The 15,313-nt window shown below is 41.9% G+C and overlaps 1 protein-coding gene across 1 annotated transcript in view; it reads left to right on the plus strand.

Annotated features, from left to right (window-relative positions):
- LOC310951812 (low-density lipoprotein receptor-related protein 1-like) overlaps positions 1–15,313 on the plus strand; it is a 92,172-nt gene that overhangs the window by 27,041 nt on the left and 49,818 nt on the right. Inside the window, exons 3-6 of the mRNA XM_083920228.1 lie at positions 798–935; positions 10,065–10,184; positions 10,515–10,643; positions 11,072–11,332. Of these exons, the coding sequence (XP_083776354.1) occupies positions 798–935; positions 10,065–10,184; positions 10,515–10,643; positions 11,072–11,332 (648 nt within the window). The remainder of the gene's footprint in view (positions 1–797; positions 936–10,064; positions 10,185–10,514; positions 10,644–11,071; positions 11,333–15,313) is intronic.

Consider the following 15,313-nt stretch of genomic DNA (forward strand, 5'->3'; position numbering starts at 1 on the left):
TTTTCATGATATTTGTTTCCATATTTCTTTTTATTTGTTGTCCCACCATGGCAAAACAAGATGTATGTGTAAAAATTAAGACACGACTCTTAACAGGAGAGGAATTAATTGAAAAACTTGAAGTCTACACAGCCGATTAAAAGGGAACTACAGCCATCTTCAAAATTCATTCAAAATTGTTCTTGGTCTTGTCTAAGACAGTCCAAAAATATTAGTAAATATGAACAACTCTTTCCCAAATCCCAAAACTAGAGGGCTAAAACTCTAATTTGTGATGTCATTTAGTATAAAGTCTATAACTGCTCCGTAGACAATGAACTGGGAAAGATGTTAGAGATGACATTGAGAGCAGCCAGGGAAATGTTCTCAGTATGCGGGTACAGTTTCTGTTACAGAACTGAGAACACTACAATAGTATAAAGCTCATTTGGTTAAAAAATAAAACATTCTGTGGTTGCACAAAGTCGGTCTGCCATTCATTAAGGACTTTAAGAAGTTATGGCTGAAGGGACGGCTACGGACGGCAACGTCTATTTTGGGTGAATGGCTGGTTTGCCGTGCCTACTACTACAGTACGGCAACCTGTTGGAATGTTTAAATCCAATCTGCCTGTGTGGGTGCTGCTTTGAATAGTTTTATCAAGCCATATACACACACTTTAAATTCATCACGTTTTTTTTTATGTTGCATTAAACATGTTCAATTTACAACTGTACACAAGTTATTTGTTAGAAAGTTACTCTGTGTTTTGTTTTTTACTGCTGAGTTTCCTTACATGTGTTTTCCTTGTTTTCCAGGCGCACACAACAGGGTGAACCAGTGTCCTGTCAATGAACTTGGGTGCCTGGACCTGGATGTGTGTATCCATATGGTCAAATTGTGTGATGGAATTCCCGACTGTTCCGATGGCTGGGATGAGGGCCCTCACTGCAGAAGTAATTAACACACAAAAACATGCATACACATCTTCTAACCCTCATTTTCTGCAAAATGTACTCAAAAGAGATAGTATAATAATTTTGCTCTATAGAGACAAGAGTGTCAGCCTTTTTGTTGTGGCTCAAAAATGACCAGCCGGCTTTTCCTTGCTAGCATCTCCTTGTCTTCCCATCCAAAACTATAATCTCTATCCAGTAATCTCCTCTATTAGGCCTTTTAATGAGTATGCCTGCTATGGCTTGTGCAATTACAATGGAATTTCTCTTTCTGGGGAAAAAAAGTCATTAATTTATCAATCAGCTCAGCTATGAGACTGTTTCCCCAATCCCTGTGGGAATGATGAGCATTCAGCCTGGATGCAGCTGGAGAAGAATCCCATCAAATCCTCTACTATTAATAAGAGTCAATTGAAGAATGAGCGATGGAACGTATTGAGTCCATAGTGTCGGTCTTTGTTGCAGCGGACAAAGGAGCGAAAACACTGGCTGTCGCCTCAGTGTTCAGCAAGGCAGGTGTCAGATAAAGCGGGCTGAAGCTCTGCCTGTTTATATTTGCAATAACTTATGTTGGATTGCATAGTTTTAATTTCTGTTGCACACCCGTGCATCTGTCTCTCAATTTTGCAGGTTGTAGCAGTGATGCCCTGTGCTATTCGGCATCAAAATACCTTTCTTGGAATATGAAATCACTTCATTAAATATTTACTCTCCAATCTCGGTGGACGAAAGTCCTAGGACATGGGTTGTTCTGCCAGGTTCTCAAACAATGTCTGTAATCTGGGATCATCTTATCTCTTCTGCTAATTTTAAAGCTTCTGTTCCTGTCTATACCAGTATCTGCAATGGTACATTTGAGTCATTTAAGATATTTTATTATCGATATATTTTGCTTTTATAATAGTTACAGCTTTATGTGTTTTAATGCCCTTTATTCTATTAAATTTGTATTATTTCTTGCAATGTACTGTCTCTATTGCATGGTTGTACTGTGGACAGATATAGAGCGTTTTCTTATTGGGCCACCCTATATAGATAAAGACTGAATGAATAGATTCTCTACATTAATTTGAGTTCTAGCACATTAATCGGAACTTTTAGGCGTGATATGGTTTGTCCAGAAGAGCAGGAACACTGTTGGGCTAATGAAGTGGACAGTTGTACGGAGTGGGCGAGAGTGTCAGTATCCCACGTACTGGTCACCACTTTCAGACTTTACACAACAAAGTGATGATGTCATCCAATCACAACATGTACTGCCTGTCCCTGAGGACAAGTCCAGCCGTCCTCAGTAGTCAAGTACTGGTCACACACCTACATGTTCATGGGCTTGTAATGCATGCCTATACTCACGCACACACACACATGTACACTCATACAGTCACATTCTTGCAAATACACACCCAAACACACCCTTTACCCCGCACGCAAACACACCAGCAGTGTGTCCAGGACCTTTTGGCGTTGCTGCTTGTGAGCTCCCCTCTTTTCAGGGAAAGGCCTTTTACAGGCATCCTAGTGTTTGCTTGTACAAACTGCCGGGTTGGGCAAGTATACCTGGGCGCTGCTGTCTGAAAGCACACTTTGTCAGATAGTGTGTTCAAGTAATTCTGCCAAAGTTGTTGACAAGAGTGGTTAGAAAGGGGAGTGTAGCAAGGTTCGGCTGGAATTTTATCTCACTGAAAATAGATTTTCTCATCATTTTCATAGTGTGTGGCAAAGGTTTGGGCTGAGTTGGTTTGGTTTGTGTGTAGGAATATCAAGGGAGTAACCAGGTGGACTCAATGATGCTGTGATGGGTGGTGAGGTTTACAGTATACAGGCAGGTTCCAAGGTTCAGAGATAATCTGTCACTTTATTCATGTTTTTTGACACTTTAAAATTAAAAACGAATCGGAATTCTTATATATAATGCATATATTCTTATGCTTTTGGGTTAAAGTTGTACTCCGTAAGATTTTCATCTAGTCAATTGTCTTTTAAGTTACTCTTTATCAAAGAGTGACAAATGAAAGCACTTCTAATGGCCTTTTTGCAGAGTATTCCAATCTGCGTGTCTATGACGACATTCCCGGGCTAGATGTAAATAAGCCGCCATGTTTGTGGCGCTGCTGACAGCGGTTGGTTTGTCAAGCCTAGATCGCTACTAACAGTGTGTGTGTGTGTGTGTGTGTGTGTAAGAGGGTAACATACAGGAGAAGGACTGGAAGTAGAGAGGTGAATGTGTTTCAATAAAGTTTACAGAAGAGCAAAAGAAATAAAATAAATAATCAACACACATTGATCGTGAACATGACAAGATGGAGGGCTCTGAAAGAACAGGCTCGCCTGCAGTTACATCTTACTGCCAAAGATGCCACTCAAAACAACATATCTTAATTCTTATGGAGTACAACTTTAAAAAGACAGGCCCTAAAACAGAGAGTGTTTCAGACAGAGAGAAGGAATTGAGGTATTTTCAGACAGACTATATGAGAAAGATGTTTTTTAAACATTAAAGCATGTAAACATGTTCTAGTAGAAACCCAAGATACAGGTATGAGCCTGGAAAGGAGCATAATATGGGACCTTTAAATACAGACGAGTAGATTGTGCCATACTGTAGCTTTGGGCAACATTAGCAAGCCAATTTAATAACCTTCTTCGACAGAAAAAGAAGGGAATGTATATCTTTCTTTTCATACTTGGTGCCTTGATCAAGGATGTGCTGAGATATTCTCTTTCTGATATGATTTAGTGTTACAAAACACAGCGTCTTGAGGTTGCTTGTCTAACTTTCTTTGCCATCCTTTGGCGAAAACACAAAGTATAGTTCTAGGCCTATATTTAAAAGTTCTTTTAAAAAACCCTAAATGCAGTCTTTTCAGACGATTGGCAGTTATGTTGTTTTTCTGTCATACTAGTGAAAGTGGAGTCTTTTCATTTATCTGTAGGCCTGCATTTGTTATTTCTCTGTCAAAATGTGGGTGAAGGGGCCTCTGTTGGGGGGCAAGGCCTTAGACCTGCCTCCCTCAGAAGTGACTGATTGATAAGGAAGAGAAAATGGGGTCATGGCAGTACTCTAGAGAGTTTTTCCCTTTTTTCTCTGCCTGATTATTGTAGTGGCCTAACTCCATTGTTTATGCATGCAGTGGGCTTTCATTGTCCTTCATGTCCCACTAACTGTGGAATGAGAATTGGTCATAGGCTACTTGAGGCTGCCTGTAGAAAGACCGCATTTTCATCTTTATTCATGAGTGGGTCTTGACCTAAATGAGTTTATTGGCTGCAGTTAGAGTTGTTTTGCACGACAAGACCTGTTTTATTGCCAGTCTTTGCCCGTCACTGTATTTAGAGACACTACAGTGTTGTGAAACTGTCATGTATTTCTTGACTCATAATGGGCTACACATTTTTCTTCAGCAAGTTAAACTGTTATGTGTTTTGGGAATCTTTTGTGCCACAATGTGTACTTTGTGTTTGTGTACTTTGTGCGTACTGTGTGCGTACTGTGTGCGTACCGTGTGCGTACTGTGTGCGTACTGCGTACTGTGTGCGTACTGCGTACTGTGTGCGTGTGTGTGCGTGTGTGTGCGTGTGCGTGTGCGTGTGTGTGTGTGTGTGTGTGTGGATTTAAGCAGCAGGGGCAGCATGCCACTGTTTGGGACTACGATAGCCACTGTTTGCTCATTACTCAAGCCACTGCCCTGCTAGTGTTTGCTTATGGTTACTTTGCCCTCTTTGACTCTGCAGCTCCACACAACTGCCAATAAATATATTTTAATGCTAACAATCGCTGAGCATATGTACACCCACATACCTGGATAAACACATTAGAATATCCTTTAAGTCTGATTTACCATTCTCAGTAGTTCTTGCTTGCCGTTAATGCAGCATTTACCACCAACCTCTCTTACATACATGGACACTTATCTTCTTTTTTGTGCAATAACTTAATCCACCACTTAAGAGCAATAATTTAATCTTACTGCTCATTTCTTTCATATACAGTCATGCATATTTTATCTTATACATTTACTCTACATTTAACTTATCTGTTTTAATTTTCTGTGAATTGTATTTGTATTATACTTTATGTATTTATTTAGCTAAGAGTTTATTGGTTATCTTATGCTGTATTTTTTATACCTCCCTTGTGTTTTTGTAAGCTGCTGGAAACTCAATTTCCTTGCGGGAGTCATCCCAAAGGGATCAATAAAGAGAGGTCTAAGTCTATGTGTGATGGAATTTACCAAATAGTTTTGTTCTGTGGAACTACTTTGTGGCTGTCTTAGAAACTGCCTGACTGTGTGTTTAACCAAGCATGGCGTTGTGCTAAATTTAAATAAAGGCCGGTATTCTCGAAGTTTTAGTGGATAAAAAGTTTTATTATATATTATGTGCAATGCTAGAATGCAAATTCATAATGTGAAAGGCATGCACATGTTTACAAAATAAACAGAAATATGTCCAAACAATACAGTTGAAGAAGTAGAAATCAGGTAATTTGATGGAGCTGTGTACGTAATGGTAGGCTTCTGTCAGCTGCAGGTAGAGGACAGGGGCCTGCGTAGACTTGTTTCCAGACAGTGAGAGCACAAAGGTAGGAATGTCCTGGGAATTACCTCTCTTAAAATTTCACATACTTGAATAGTCTGTTTTATAAAGTGAGCATTTGGTTCAATTTGTGCTTTCAATTACGGCCTCTGGATGTCGAAATGCATTGAGGCTTTATTTATTTTATTTTCAATTTCTCATAAAGGAAAGGGATTCGTTTTCAAGCTTGTTGATGGATAGATGTTTGTGAAATATTCAGGCGTTACAGTTTTTGTTGTGTAACTATGGCCATGACCCAACACCGCCCAGTCTCTGTCCTACTCACCCTGAGTCACCCTGTTGCACCCGGCCTGTCGGCCCCAGGATCAGATTTTGGAGGAAAATGTCAACCTTGACCTGCTGTGGGCAGTTCTTCTTCTTTTCTTCATGTCTCTGTCACCTCTCCTAATATTCTTTGTCTAATTGTCTCTGATATTATGTTTCTGTTTTGTGTGGATTTTGTATGTGTGTGTGTTCATGGTAATTCCCTCAGTCATCTGCCACTCCAGCCCACTAAAAGGCCGGAATATTTCCAGACTATTTTCAGAATATGCATATCATATCACATGCATATCTTTAAGGAAGTTGCAACCTTAGTGGGATGCATGTTTGCCTCCTTTTTATTTTATTTATTTGACCCATATTCTACCAGGTAAGACCCATTAAAATCAATGATCTATTTTATAAGGGTGACTTGGTCAAGACGGCAAGAAAACGTTTGGAACAGTCTGATTGCGTGGCCCCCTGAAGTGAGGTCGATCAGATGAATGGTTCTTGAGATATGTGAAGGACAGTCATACATGCATACATACACAGACAGATGTTTATAATGAGGTTATGCTGCTACTGCGCCACCTATTGGCCAAAGGGTTCCAATTTGTCATGGTCACTCATACATCATGTCTTCACATATCTGCCAAATGTGTTTGCTCAAAGCATTCAGAGCATAAGGCATTTTTTTGGGATATAAGTCCTGCCCACAGCTTTGAGCAAACATTAATGGCCAGCTATAGAAAATTTTCCTACTTGGTCCAGATGGTATGTTCTGTACCAAATTTGGGCGAAAATTGCTCAAAATTTGTTGGAGTGTTGAAAAAAAACAAACAGATTTGGACACATTTCAAAAATTTGGTGTGACTTATAGATGTGTCTGGAACGACAGAATCTAGGGAAAAAATATATATTTTTGAGACTTACAGTTCAAAAGTTACAGGCCAAAATGTAAATTTCATTGTTCATTGTTGCGCCACCATCAGGTCTAATCATACCGCATTTGACACTACAGTACATGCCTTTGGGTACCCAGCAACACACCCGCCAATTGTGAAGTAGATTGGATGAAGGTTTCTCGAGATATGTGAATGACAAACACACACACACACACACACACACACACACACACACACACACACACACACACACACACACACACACACACACAGATTAATTAATTTACAGTTAGATTGCTCATATTTTCATCAGCCTGTTATTGAAGTCTGTTCAATTGTGTCAAAATGTGATATTTTTTCTGATGAAACTCAGCCTATACTCTCACTCGGTTTCCTTTTAAAGAGTTATGGATGAGTGAAATTGAGGGTTACCATCCATGCAGTAACAGTATCAATGTCTTCTGCATGCTTGTTTAGGACTGAAGGCCTCCAGTGTGTCACTGTGTGATTTGTTTGCTTCGTTCATTAACCCCTGGTTAAACGTCTGACACGCTGCTGCTGCTTGTTTGCATGGAGCTGCAATCCAATATCCTTAAGCCCTTTATTCACTCGTTTCCCCCTCTGTTTGCCCTGCCCTCTTCTTCTCCCTTTTTATTCTTTTTTTGTTGTTTTCTGTTCTTCTCATCTCATTTTCAGTCCTTCACTCCCTTCCTCTGCTTGTCCTGCTATCGTACAACTACAAATGCTCTCTGAGGTTAGAGCAAGCAAAAGGATTTGCAGATTCACATTCCAGAATTTTTTTCTCCCCAGGCTCTCTCAAAGATAAAAAAAATAAAAACATTTTTTGTATGTTAAGCTAAAAAAGTGAATGAAAGTAGCCCATAAACAATATATTTTTGATACATTTTTGGAGCCTATAGCAGCTTGGTGATGACTATTATCAATGTTAACATTTATCATTATAACCAAAGTCTTAACCATATTATGTTTTATAGTTCTCATGTCTGAAGGGATGATAATTTAGATTTAACCCAACTAGCAGTATCTATCTATCTATCTGTCTATCTATCTATCTATCTATCTATCTATCGGTCTCTGTCTCACCCTGAGTCACTCTGTTGCACTTGGCCTGCCAGCCCCATGATCTGATTTGGAAGGAAAATGTCAACTTTCATATATTTCCTCATGGACCTGGACAGTTCTTTTTCTCTTCTTCATGTCTCTGTCACCTCTCCTAATAATCTTTTTCTCATCGTCTCTGATATTATGTTTCTGGGTCTGTGTCCGTGTGTGTCTCTGTGTGTGTTTTCAGAATATGTATTTGCCTGTTTTTATTTATTTAACCCATATTCTACCAGGTAAGACCCATTGAGATCCATGATCTATTTTATAAGGGTGACCTGGTCAAGACCGCAACGTAAACAAATATATGATTATAATTGATTGTAACAGATATTTAAAAAACATTATAGGATTTCATTCTCATAAAACAAATGGAAATAAATAAATGGATGCGAGTCGGCTTAGTATCATCAAATGTTGAGGATAAGTAGAGCAATACTAATTTTTTCAATATCGCCCACCCATAGTTAGACACTTGGGTACAAAATAGAATAAAATGACCCTGGACAGAGGTGCATTCTGTGGGTATTTTAGCACTCTAGTTGCCTATGTTCTCTCACAGTGTGAGGCTCAGTGAATTGATTCGATGTGGGCCACAGTGTTTGCCGGGAGACTCTTCCTTTCAGTGGAGCCACAACAAAAGGGTCATTGTGACCCAGATTGCCACAGGCTTTATATAATAAGGGCCCTTCACTGGTCCAATCTCCGCTCTTCACAGCCATCTACTATCACTATCACTAGCCACTGTACGCATAGTGTGTCCATGACCATTCACTGTTTTTGTTGTTGGATGCTGAGGTAAATTTCTTTGTGCTCGTTGAAGCCTCTTTTTATTTCCGGTTTTGTTATATTGGTGTTTACACTTGGTAATTTGTTCTTAACAGGTTCACAAATTCTAAGTGAAGTTCTTTAGATCAGCATGAGGTGTGTTCGTGTTGGTAGTTTATGTGAAGGTTTTGCTCTTACTTGCGGATGCAGAATATTGCCGCTACCACTGTCTTGGAGCTTCAAAGGGTAGCCAGGGGTTGCAACGATGTAGGACTGCAGCATGAGATTACACGCCTGTTATAATTCATGTCAGCATAAATCTTAATTCAGAGATGAAAGCTTGCAGAAATGGAGAGATGGAGATCTACATGCCAATTGTGAACGAGATTTAGAGAGACAAAGAGAATGTAGTTTAACGAAACAAGAGCTGATTATGATCAGGATAACATCTGTTCCTCTGCCCTCACATACTGTCATTTCTGTAAAAAAAAGTTTAAGGAACCCACCCAGTGGTGGCCAAAGGCTGATATTGGCGGATGCAAACATGACCAAAGTAATGAATCAAGTGTGAGTTCAGTGTTACAGCACATTTTATTGGAGATTTAAAGCTAATAGAAGCAGTCTGAAATTTAATTTTGTGATGTCAGTATGTGCGGATGCCGCTCTTTTCCTGCCAGAAGGATGTGTCCTTGAAGAGGCCCCCTACGTGTGCACATTCAAATCACCTCGTATGTCACATTCACCAATGAATACACATGCATACACATTTGTGTGTGTGTGACCCCCACACTTTCTCACACTCACATACACATACACACACACACAATCTAATGTGATCTCTCAGTGGATAATGTGATATGCTTTGACAGTATGGTTCTGTGATTGTGTTAGGATTAAGATTAACATCAGTGAGGTGATCTGCACACAAACCTGATCAAGGAGGCAATTACTTAAACAAGCTTAATTTAGGCCTCTGTTTTTGTCCAGAATGTATTTTCCATCTAAATCTGATAGTTTGCTGTTTTGACATATGTATCCCAGCTAACGTCGGGCGAATCAGGTCCCGGAGATAGTCCAGACTCCGACCAACGGAGCTGGTTCTTAATTTGATCTTAAACATCCGAGTCTTTTGCCGTTCTTTGAATTTGTCTGAGGGTTTTGATGTCAGTCCTTACTGGCTTACTGAATCTCGTCATCTCTCCAGTTTGATGTTTTTGTGTAAATCACCCTTCTTCTTCAGCGTCGGGGGGGGTTGTTTTGCTCCGCTTTTTGCCAATGCATGATATAAACATCACCTGTAGAATGAGCGGCTGTATTCACACAAAAGCACACTCAGAGATAACCCGGTCTTTGTACTAGGAAACTGGCGGGTGATGTCCACATAATTTCAGGTTTGCATTGCGTGTGTAAAAACAGCCTTATGATTCTCCCCCTTCCACGTTAGCCTCCACAGCCTTTAATGTTTTCCGTGCCTCTCGGTTTTTCTCTGTTTCAGGTCTAGAAGCAGGCTGTCTCTCTCACGGGTGCCAGTATTACTGTGCTGTGACTCATGATGGGCCTCGGTGCTACTGTAGCAACGGCTATGAGGTTGCTGCAGATGGAAAGACATGTAAAGGTGAGTGGGTGATTTGGCAGATTTATTTCAACTCGGCCAAAGTAAAAATTCCTAAAATCATTTGATAGCTCTGACTTTCTGCTTGCTGACTGGAATTTGCGTGGGGCAGTATACAGAGAAGATTAGAATTGTTTTTTTCATTATCAAACCTCTTTTCTCAAGGGTAGAAGATAAATGCATGTGCCAGGGTTTGGTAGTAACCTTTGCTTTTTGTTATTTAGTGCTGTTTTATCTAAGGACCAAATTCAGTGAGCTGTGGATAAATGCTGTACTATCTCTGTATAGTTCATCACAGACCGTGTCAGTTGAATCATTGTTATTCTCCTGTAGATTTCAATGAGTGCAATGTGTACGGGACGTGCAGTCAGACGTGCACAAACAATGAGGGCTCCTACACCTGCAGCTGTGTGGAGGGCTACCTGCTGCAGCCTGACAACCGCTCCTGTAAAGCCAAAAATGGTGAGAACAGTGTGAGATAATACATTTCTGTGAGAGCTGGAGGTGTCAAAATGTAGCTTTTTTTTTCATGTTAGTTTTGATGGCCTTTGAAATATCATCCCACAAAAACAACAGAGTATCCAAAAATCCCTTAAAACACACACACACACACACACACACACACACACACACACACACACACACACACACACACACACACACACACACACACACAGTGCAGCAGAGAAGGATACAGTTTATTTTAAACAAAAAAAAAGATGGTGTTGCTGCAGCCTCTCTGTTTAACAAGCTTGTTTACTGGTGAGAGATGTATTGACCTCTGACTCTTCTCCATCTCCTCCCTTTCCCTTTTTTCCCCCTATCCCTCATTTCCCTTCTCTCTCTGCTTGCCCTCTCCTCCACTTCCCTGTCCTGATCACCCTCCCCAGAGCCAGTGGATCGTCTGCCTATGTTGTTGATCGCTAACCTCCACAACATCCGCTGCACCTCACTGAGCGGCTCCACGTCACGGCTGAACTCCATCCCCACCAAGCCGACTATGGCTATGGACTTCATCTACGGCGAGGAGACCGTCTGCTGGATAGATGTGGGCGACACCCCTGCTGCCACCCAGCTCAAGTGCGCCAGCATCCCTGACCTAAAGAGTGTCACTAACATCCGCACCATCAACATCTCCCTCAGCCTGCACCGTGAGTGGTAGTTTCATTGACAAAAAATGTCTCTGAATGTAACGGAGAGCTTTTGTTTCTCAAAATAGTATTTTCTGCTGACAGAAAAATGTTGTCAGGTACAGGGGTGCACGACAGTTTAGCTGTAGACTTCAAGCAAAAGAGAAATTAATTCCCCGCATCAGAGCATGCAAGAAATGCTCGGGTAATTTGTTCGAGTTGTCAGCTCACCCTGTGCCTCAGGAATCAAATGGTCAACTTTGCATCTGCTAGCTCAGACAAATGTGAGATGTGAAGCAATACAGCCTCATCTCGGAAAGCTGCTCATACCAGCATAAAAGTGCCAAGTAGAATCGCTGAGTCCAGCTTTATTTTTCAAAACGTTTGTCTTTGAAGAACAGGGGCACCCTGACACACCACTAAATCATCCCATAGAGGCAATATGTGTGTGGCTTACTTACATTGATATGATACATATAAGGCTGGCAGCATGCCTTCAGGCATTAATTTGCAATTCTTGACCGGCAAAACTGTAACCTACTGAATAGCTTGATTTATGTGCTGACAGTGCATGGCTACCTATGGAAATTCGTTTTTCCTGCCCTGTTTAATGCATTGGAATGTAATCTGTTGTATCCCAATATTTTTTTGATATGATGAAATTTGGCATTAGGTTTTGTCACAGAATACAGTAAATTTTGTCCAAAAAGGTGTGTGTGTGTGTGTGTGTGTGTGTGTGTGTGTGTGTGTGTGTGTGTGTGTGTGTGTGTGTGTGTGTGTGTGTGTGTGTGTGTGTGTGTGTGTGTGTGTGTGTGTGTGTGTGTGTGTGTGTGTGTGTGTGTGTGTGTGTGTGTGTGTGTGTGTGTGTGTGTGTGTGTGTGTGTGTGTGTGTGTGTGTGTGTGTGTGTGTGTGTGTGTGTGTGTGTGTGTGTGTGTGTGTGTGTGTGTGTGTGTGTGTGTGTGTGTGTGTGTGTGTGTGTGTGTGTGTGTGTGTGTGTGTGTAATGACAAGTGATATGCCTGGCCTGTGGCGGTATTGTCCTCATAGCCATAGGCATTCTCTTAACTCACAGAATCTCATCACTTGGGCAACACACAGACAGACTAACATACAGAGCATGTGAACACTCCCCTCTGAGAGACTGGCTCATATAATTATGACATGATTCATCTCTGATTATGATCCCGACAAGGTTTGTTTTTATCCGCCTGGCTGACAGAGCCGTTACTCTCTGAGAATGGGGGCCGAAATCTAGACAAAACATAAAAATGAGGGTGCGGGCTTGTGCATGTGTGCTTACATTTGTGCGTGTGGGAAGCGTTCCCTTGAGAATTGGCCCCAGGCGTGGAACGGCATACGTGAAGAAAGCAAGTCAAGAAAGCCGGTTGAGTAGACCCAGAAAACCTGCGACGTAATTAGAAGTACCTCGGCTCATATCCACTTCAAATGAAGCTTGTGCAGCCGCCGTCACTGCTGACAGCCGGGGCAGAGCCGAGGCTCAGTGAACCCCAGCGTCCTAAAATGAGCTTTTTTCCAGTTGATTCATTGCACTCTCCTGAATTGCCCATATCGCAGATAACCCTCATGCTTCTGGCCTTTTTTTTAATCCACCGCTCTCTTAAGTGGTTTGAGAGGCAAATTGGGGGTGATGGGAGGAAGTGTTGAGGGGCCCCTGGGTGAACGATTGAAGCAAGGGAGACAAGGGAATGATAAAATGAGAGGGAGAGAGGGAGAAGCTAGTGATTTGCTGTACCTTGGAGGTGTGTGTATATGCGAGTGGTCATGCAGATGGTATTTACATTCCTCCGTTGGGTTATGTCAGTCTGAGAACAGCCCCTAGCCCCCTACATTCCTCCGGCCATGTCTTGTCCAGTCAGGTCAGCTGTGGTAGCTGTGGCTCAGACACACACACACACACACACACACACACACACACACACACACACACACACACACACACACACACACACACACACACACACTGACCCAAATACCTTTGACTCATGCAACCATTACTTAGTAACATATTACCTTTTATGAATTGAGATTTCACTGTTTTGCTGCCACTGCAGACACTCTGTATCCGTCTCTGTGCTGTCTCATGCTTGCATTTTACTCTTATACATCTCATGACACCGTATAAATAAGAGGCAGGATCTAATATTAAACTCAGGTGTGCTGTTATATTAAATGTATGTTTTATCTTTATTTTTCTTGGCTGCACTAACTTAATTGCAGTTAAACTAGCATTTAAGTTTTATCATTTGATGTTGGTATTAGAAAGCGCAGTTTGGAGGTAATTGAATTCCTTCAATTTAGTGTGCAGTGCTCACTCAATGAGAAGAGCAGAGTGAGGGCGTACTCACACTGTCCTTATGGCCGCGGCCAAAACCGTTTTTTCAGCTAAAGCCTAGTACCTTTAAGCAGTGTGAGTGCACCCGCTCCGCGCACAACTGCGGCCAGCGGGCCGTCCAAGGCCTGCTTGAAAGAGGTTGGCTTTAGCGGAGCCGTTTGCACATGTACGAGCACGAGCGTGCGCACGTGTGCGAGCACGAGCACGAGCCCTACGGCAGTAGCATTATGTCCGCCTGTTCGGACATGTAAATAGAAGGACGGACCATGCGCGGACATTTAACAACAACAACAATGGCGGTGAAAGGTTCACGTTGGTGTGATGCGGAGGTGGAGTGTTTACTGCAGATTTGGTCGGATGAAAATATTCAAAAACAGTCGACAAGACGCACAAAAACTCAGAGATCTACGGAAAGATTTGTAAACAAAGCCACACACACGCGATCAATGCGTGTGACGTGTTACGGCGTGATGGCGTGTGGACAGTAAGAAGCATTGGCCGGCCCTGGCAGTGTGAGTACAAACGGGGCTGGGGCGCGGGGGGGAGAGGGAGGGGGGACAAGTACCCTAAAGTCCGGGTCGCGGTACGGAAGGACAGTGTGAGTATGCCCTGAGCTGTGTCTGAGATGTATCGTCTGTGGATCTGGCTCTGATATACAGTAAGGGTTTCCCCCCAGGAAATAGTTGAGAAGTGGCGGTAAGCCACCCAGATCTTCTTGCAACGTGTCTTGTTCTGACTCGGACTAATGAAGTTTAATGTTTTATTTCATAAAAATGTATCAAGATGTTAGTCGAGGAAGTCTTAATTTCAGATTTCAGATCTCCACTATAACACACCTTGGAAAACCCTGACAGTGTGGGTCCAGTCATGTCTGTTGGTATGTTTCGGCTGTCCTCAGTCACTCAGGGAGCAAATAGACAAGAGGCTCTCTTTACTTTGGCTGCCTCCAACTTTTATGTTGCATCAGTCTGGGCTTTCAGCTGCGATAAGAGAAAAAAAAAGCATCAGCTGAGTATATTTGCTGCATATATATATATGGTTTCGCTTGTAGTCGTGCTTTAAAATTTTAGCTACCTTCACCTTTGTGTCCTTCTTGATAAACCCATTTTACCTTTCCTTTTCTTGAAGGTGAACCTTCTCCTTCAAAACAAATTATGTTTAAATGGTGCCAACATGAGCTCTTTGTCAGCACTATTCAGGGTTTTATAACGAGCAGGGATCAGGTACGCTTTTATAAATATGGTGGTCCAACCTGGTGATTGACCTTAGATGGATATGGATGAAGGCAAAAGGGGGTAGATGTATGGTTCACACAAACAGGGTGATTTATAGCTTCTGGGAGTCTGAGAGAGCAGGGCAGATAAGTAAACGAGGGTTCCAGATGTGGCCTGCTCTGTCTGCACGTGTGAGTCTCTGACTGGGAAGATAAAAGGGGAGCCTAGCGGACCCGTCCCATCCTCTTCACCCTCTGAGCGGAACTCCACAGCAGGGGCCGGCCCTTTTTCCAGAATAAATCAGTGCACAGAAGGTCTTTGTAAATATGTGTCAAGATCAGATTATAAACATATTGTTTAAAGAGGGAAAACGCTCTAATCCTCCTCTCATTGCAAAAAAAGAGACTTCTTTAAAAAAAAGGGAAAAAAAGAGAT

The sequence above is a fragment of the Echiichthys vipera genome, assembly GCF_963691815.1.
Source record: "Echiichthys vipera genome assembly, chromosome: 9".
NCBI classification, from domain to species: domain Eukaryota; kingdom Metazoa; phylum Chordata; class Actinopteri; order Perciformes; family Trachinidae; genus Echiichthys; species Echiichthys vipera.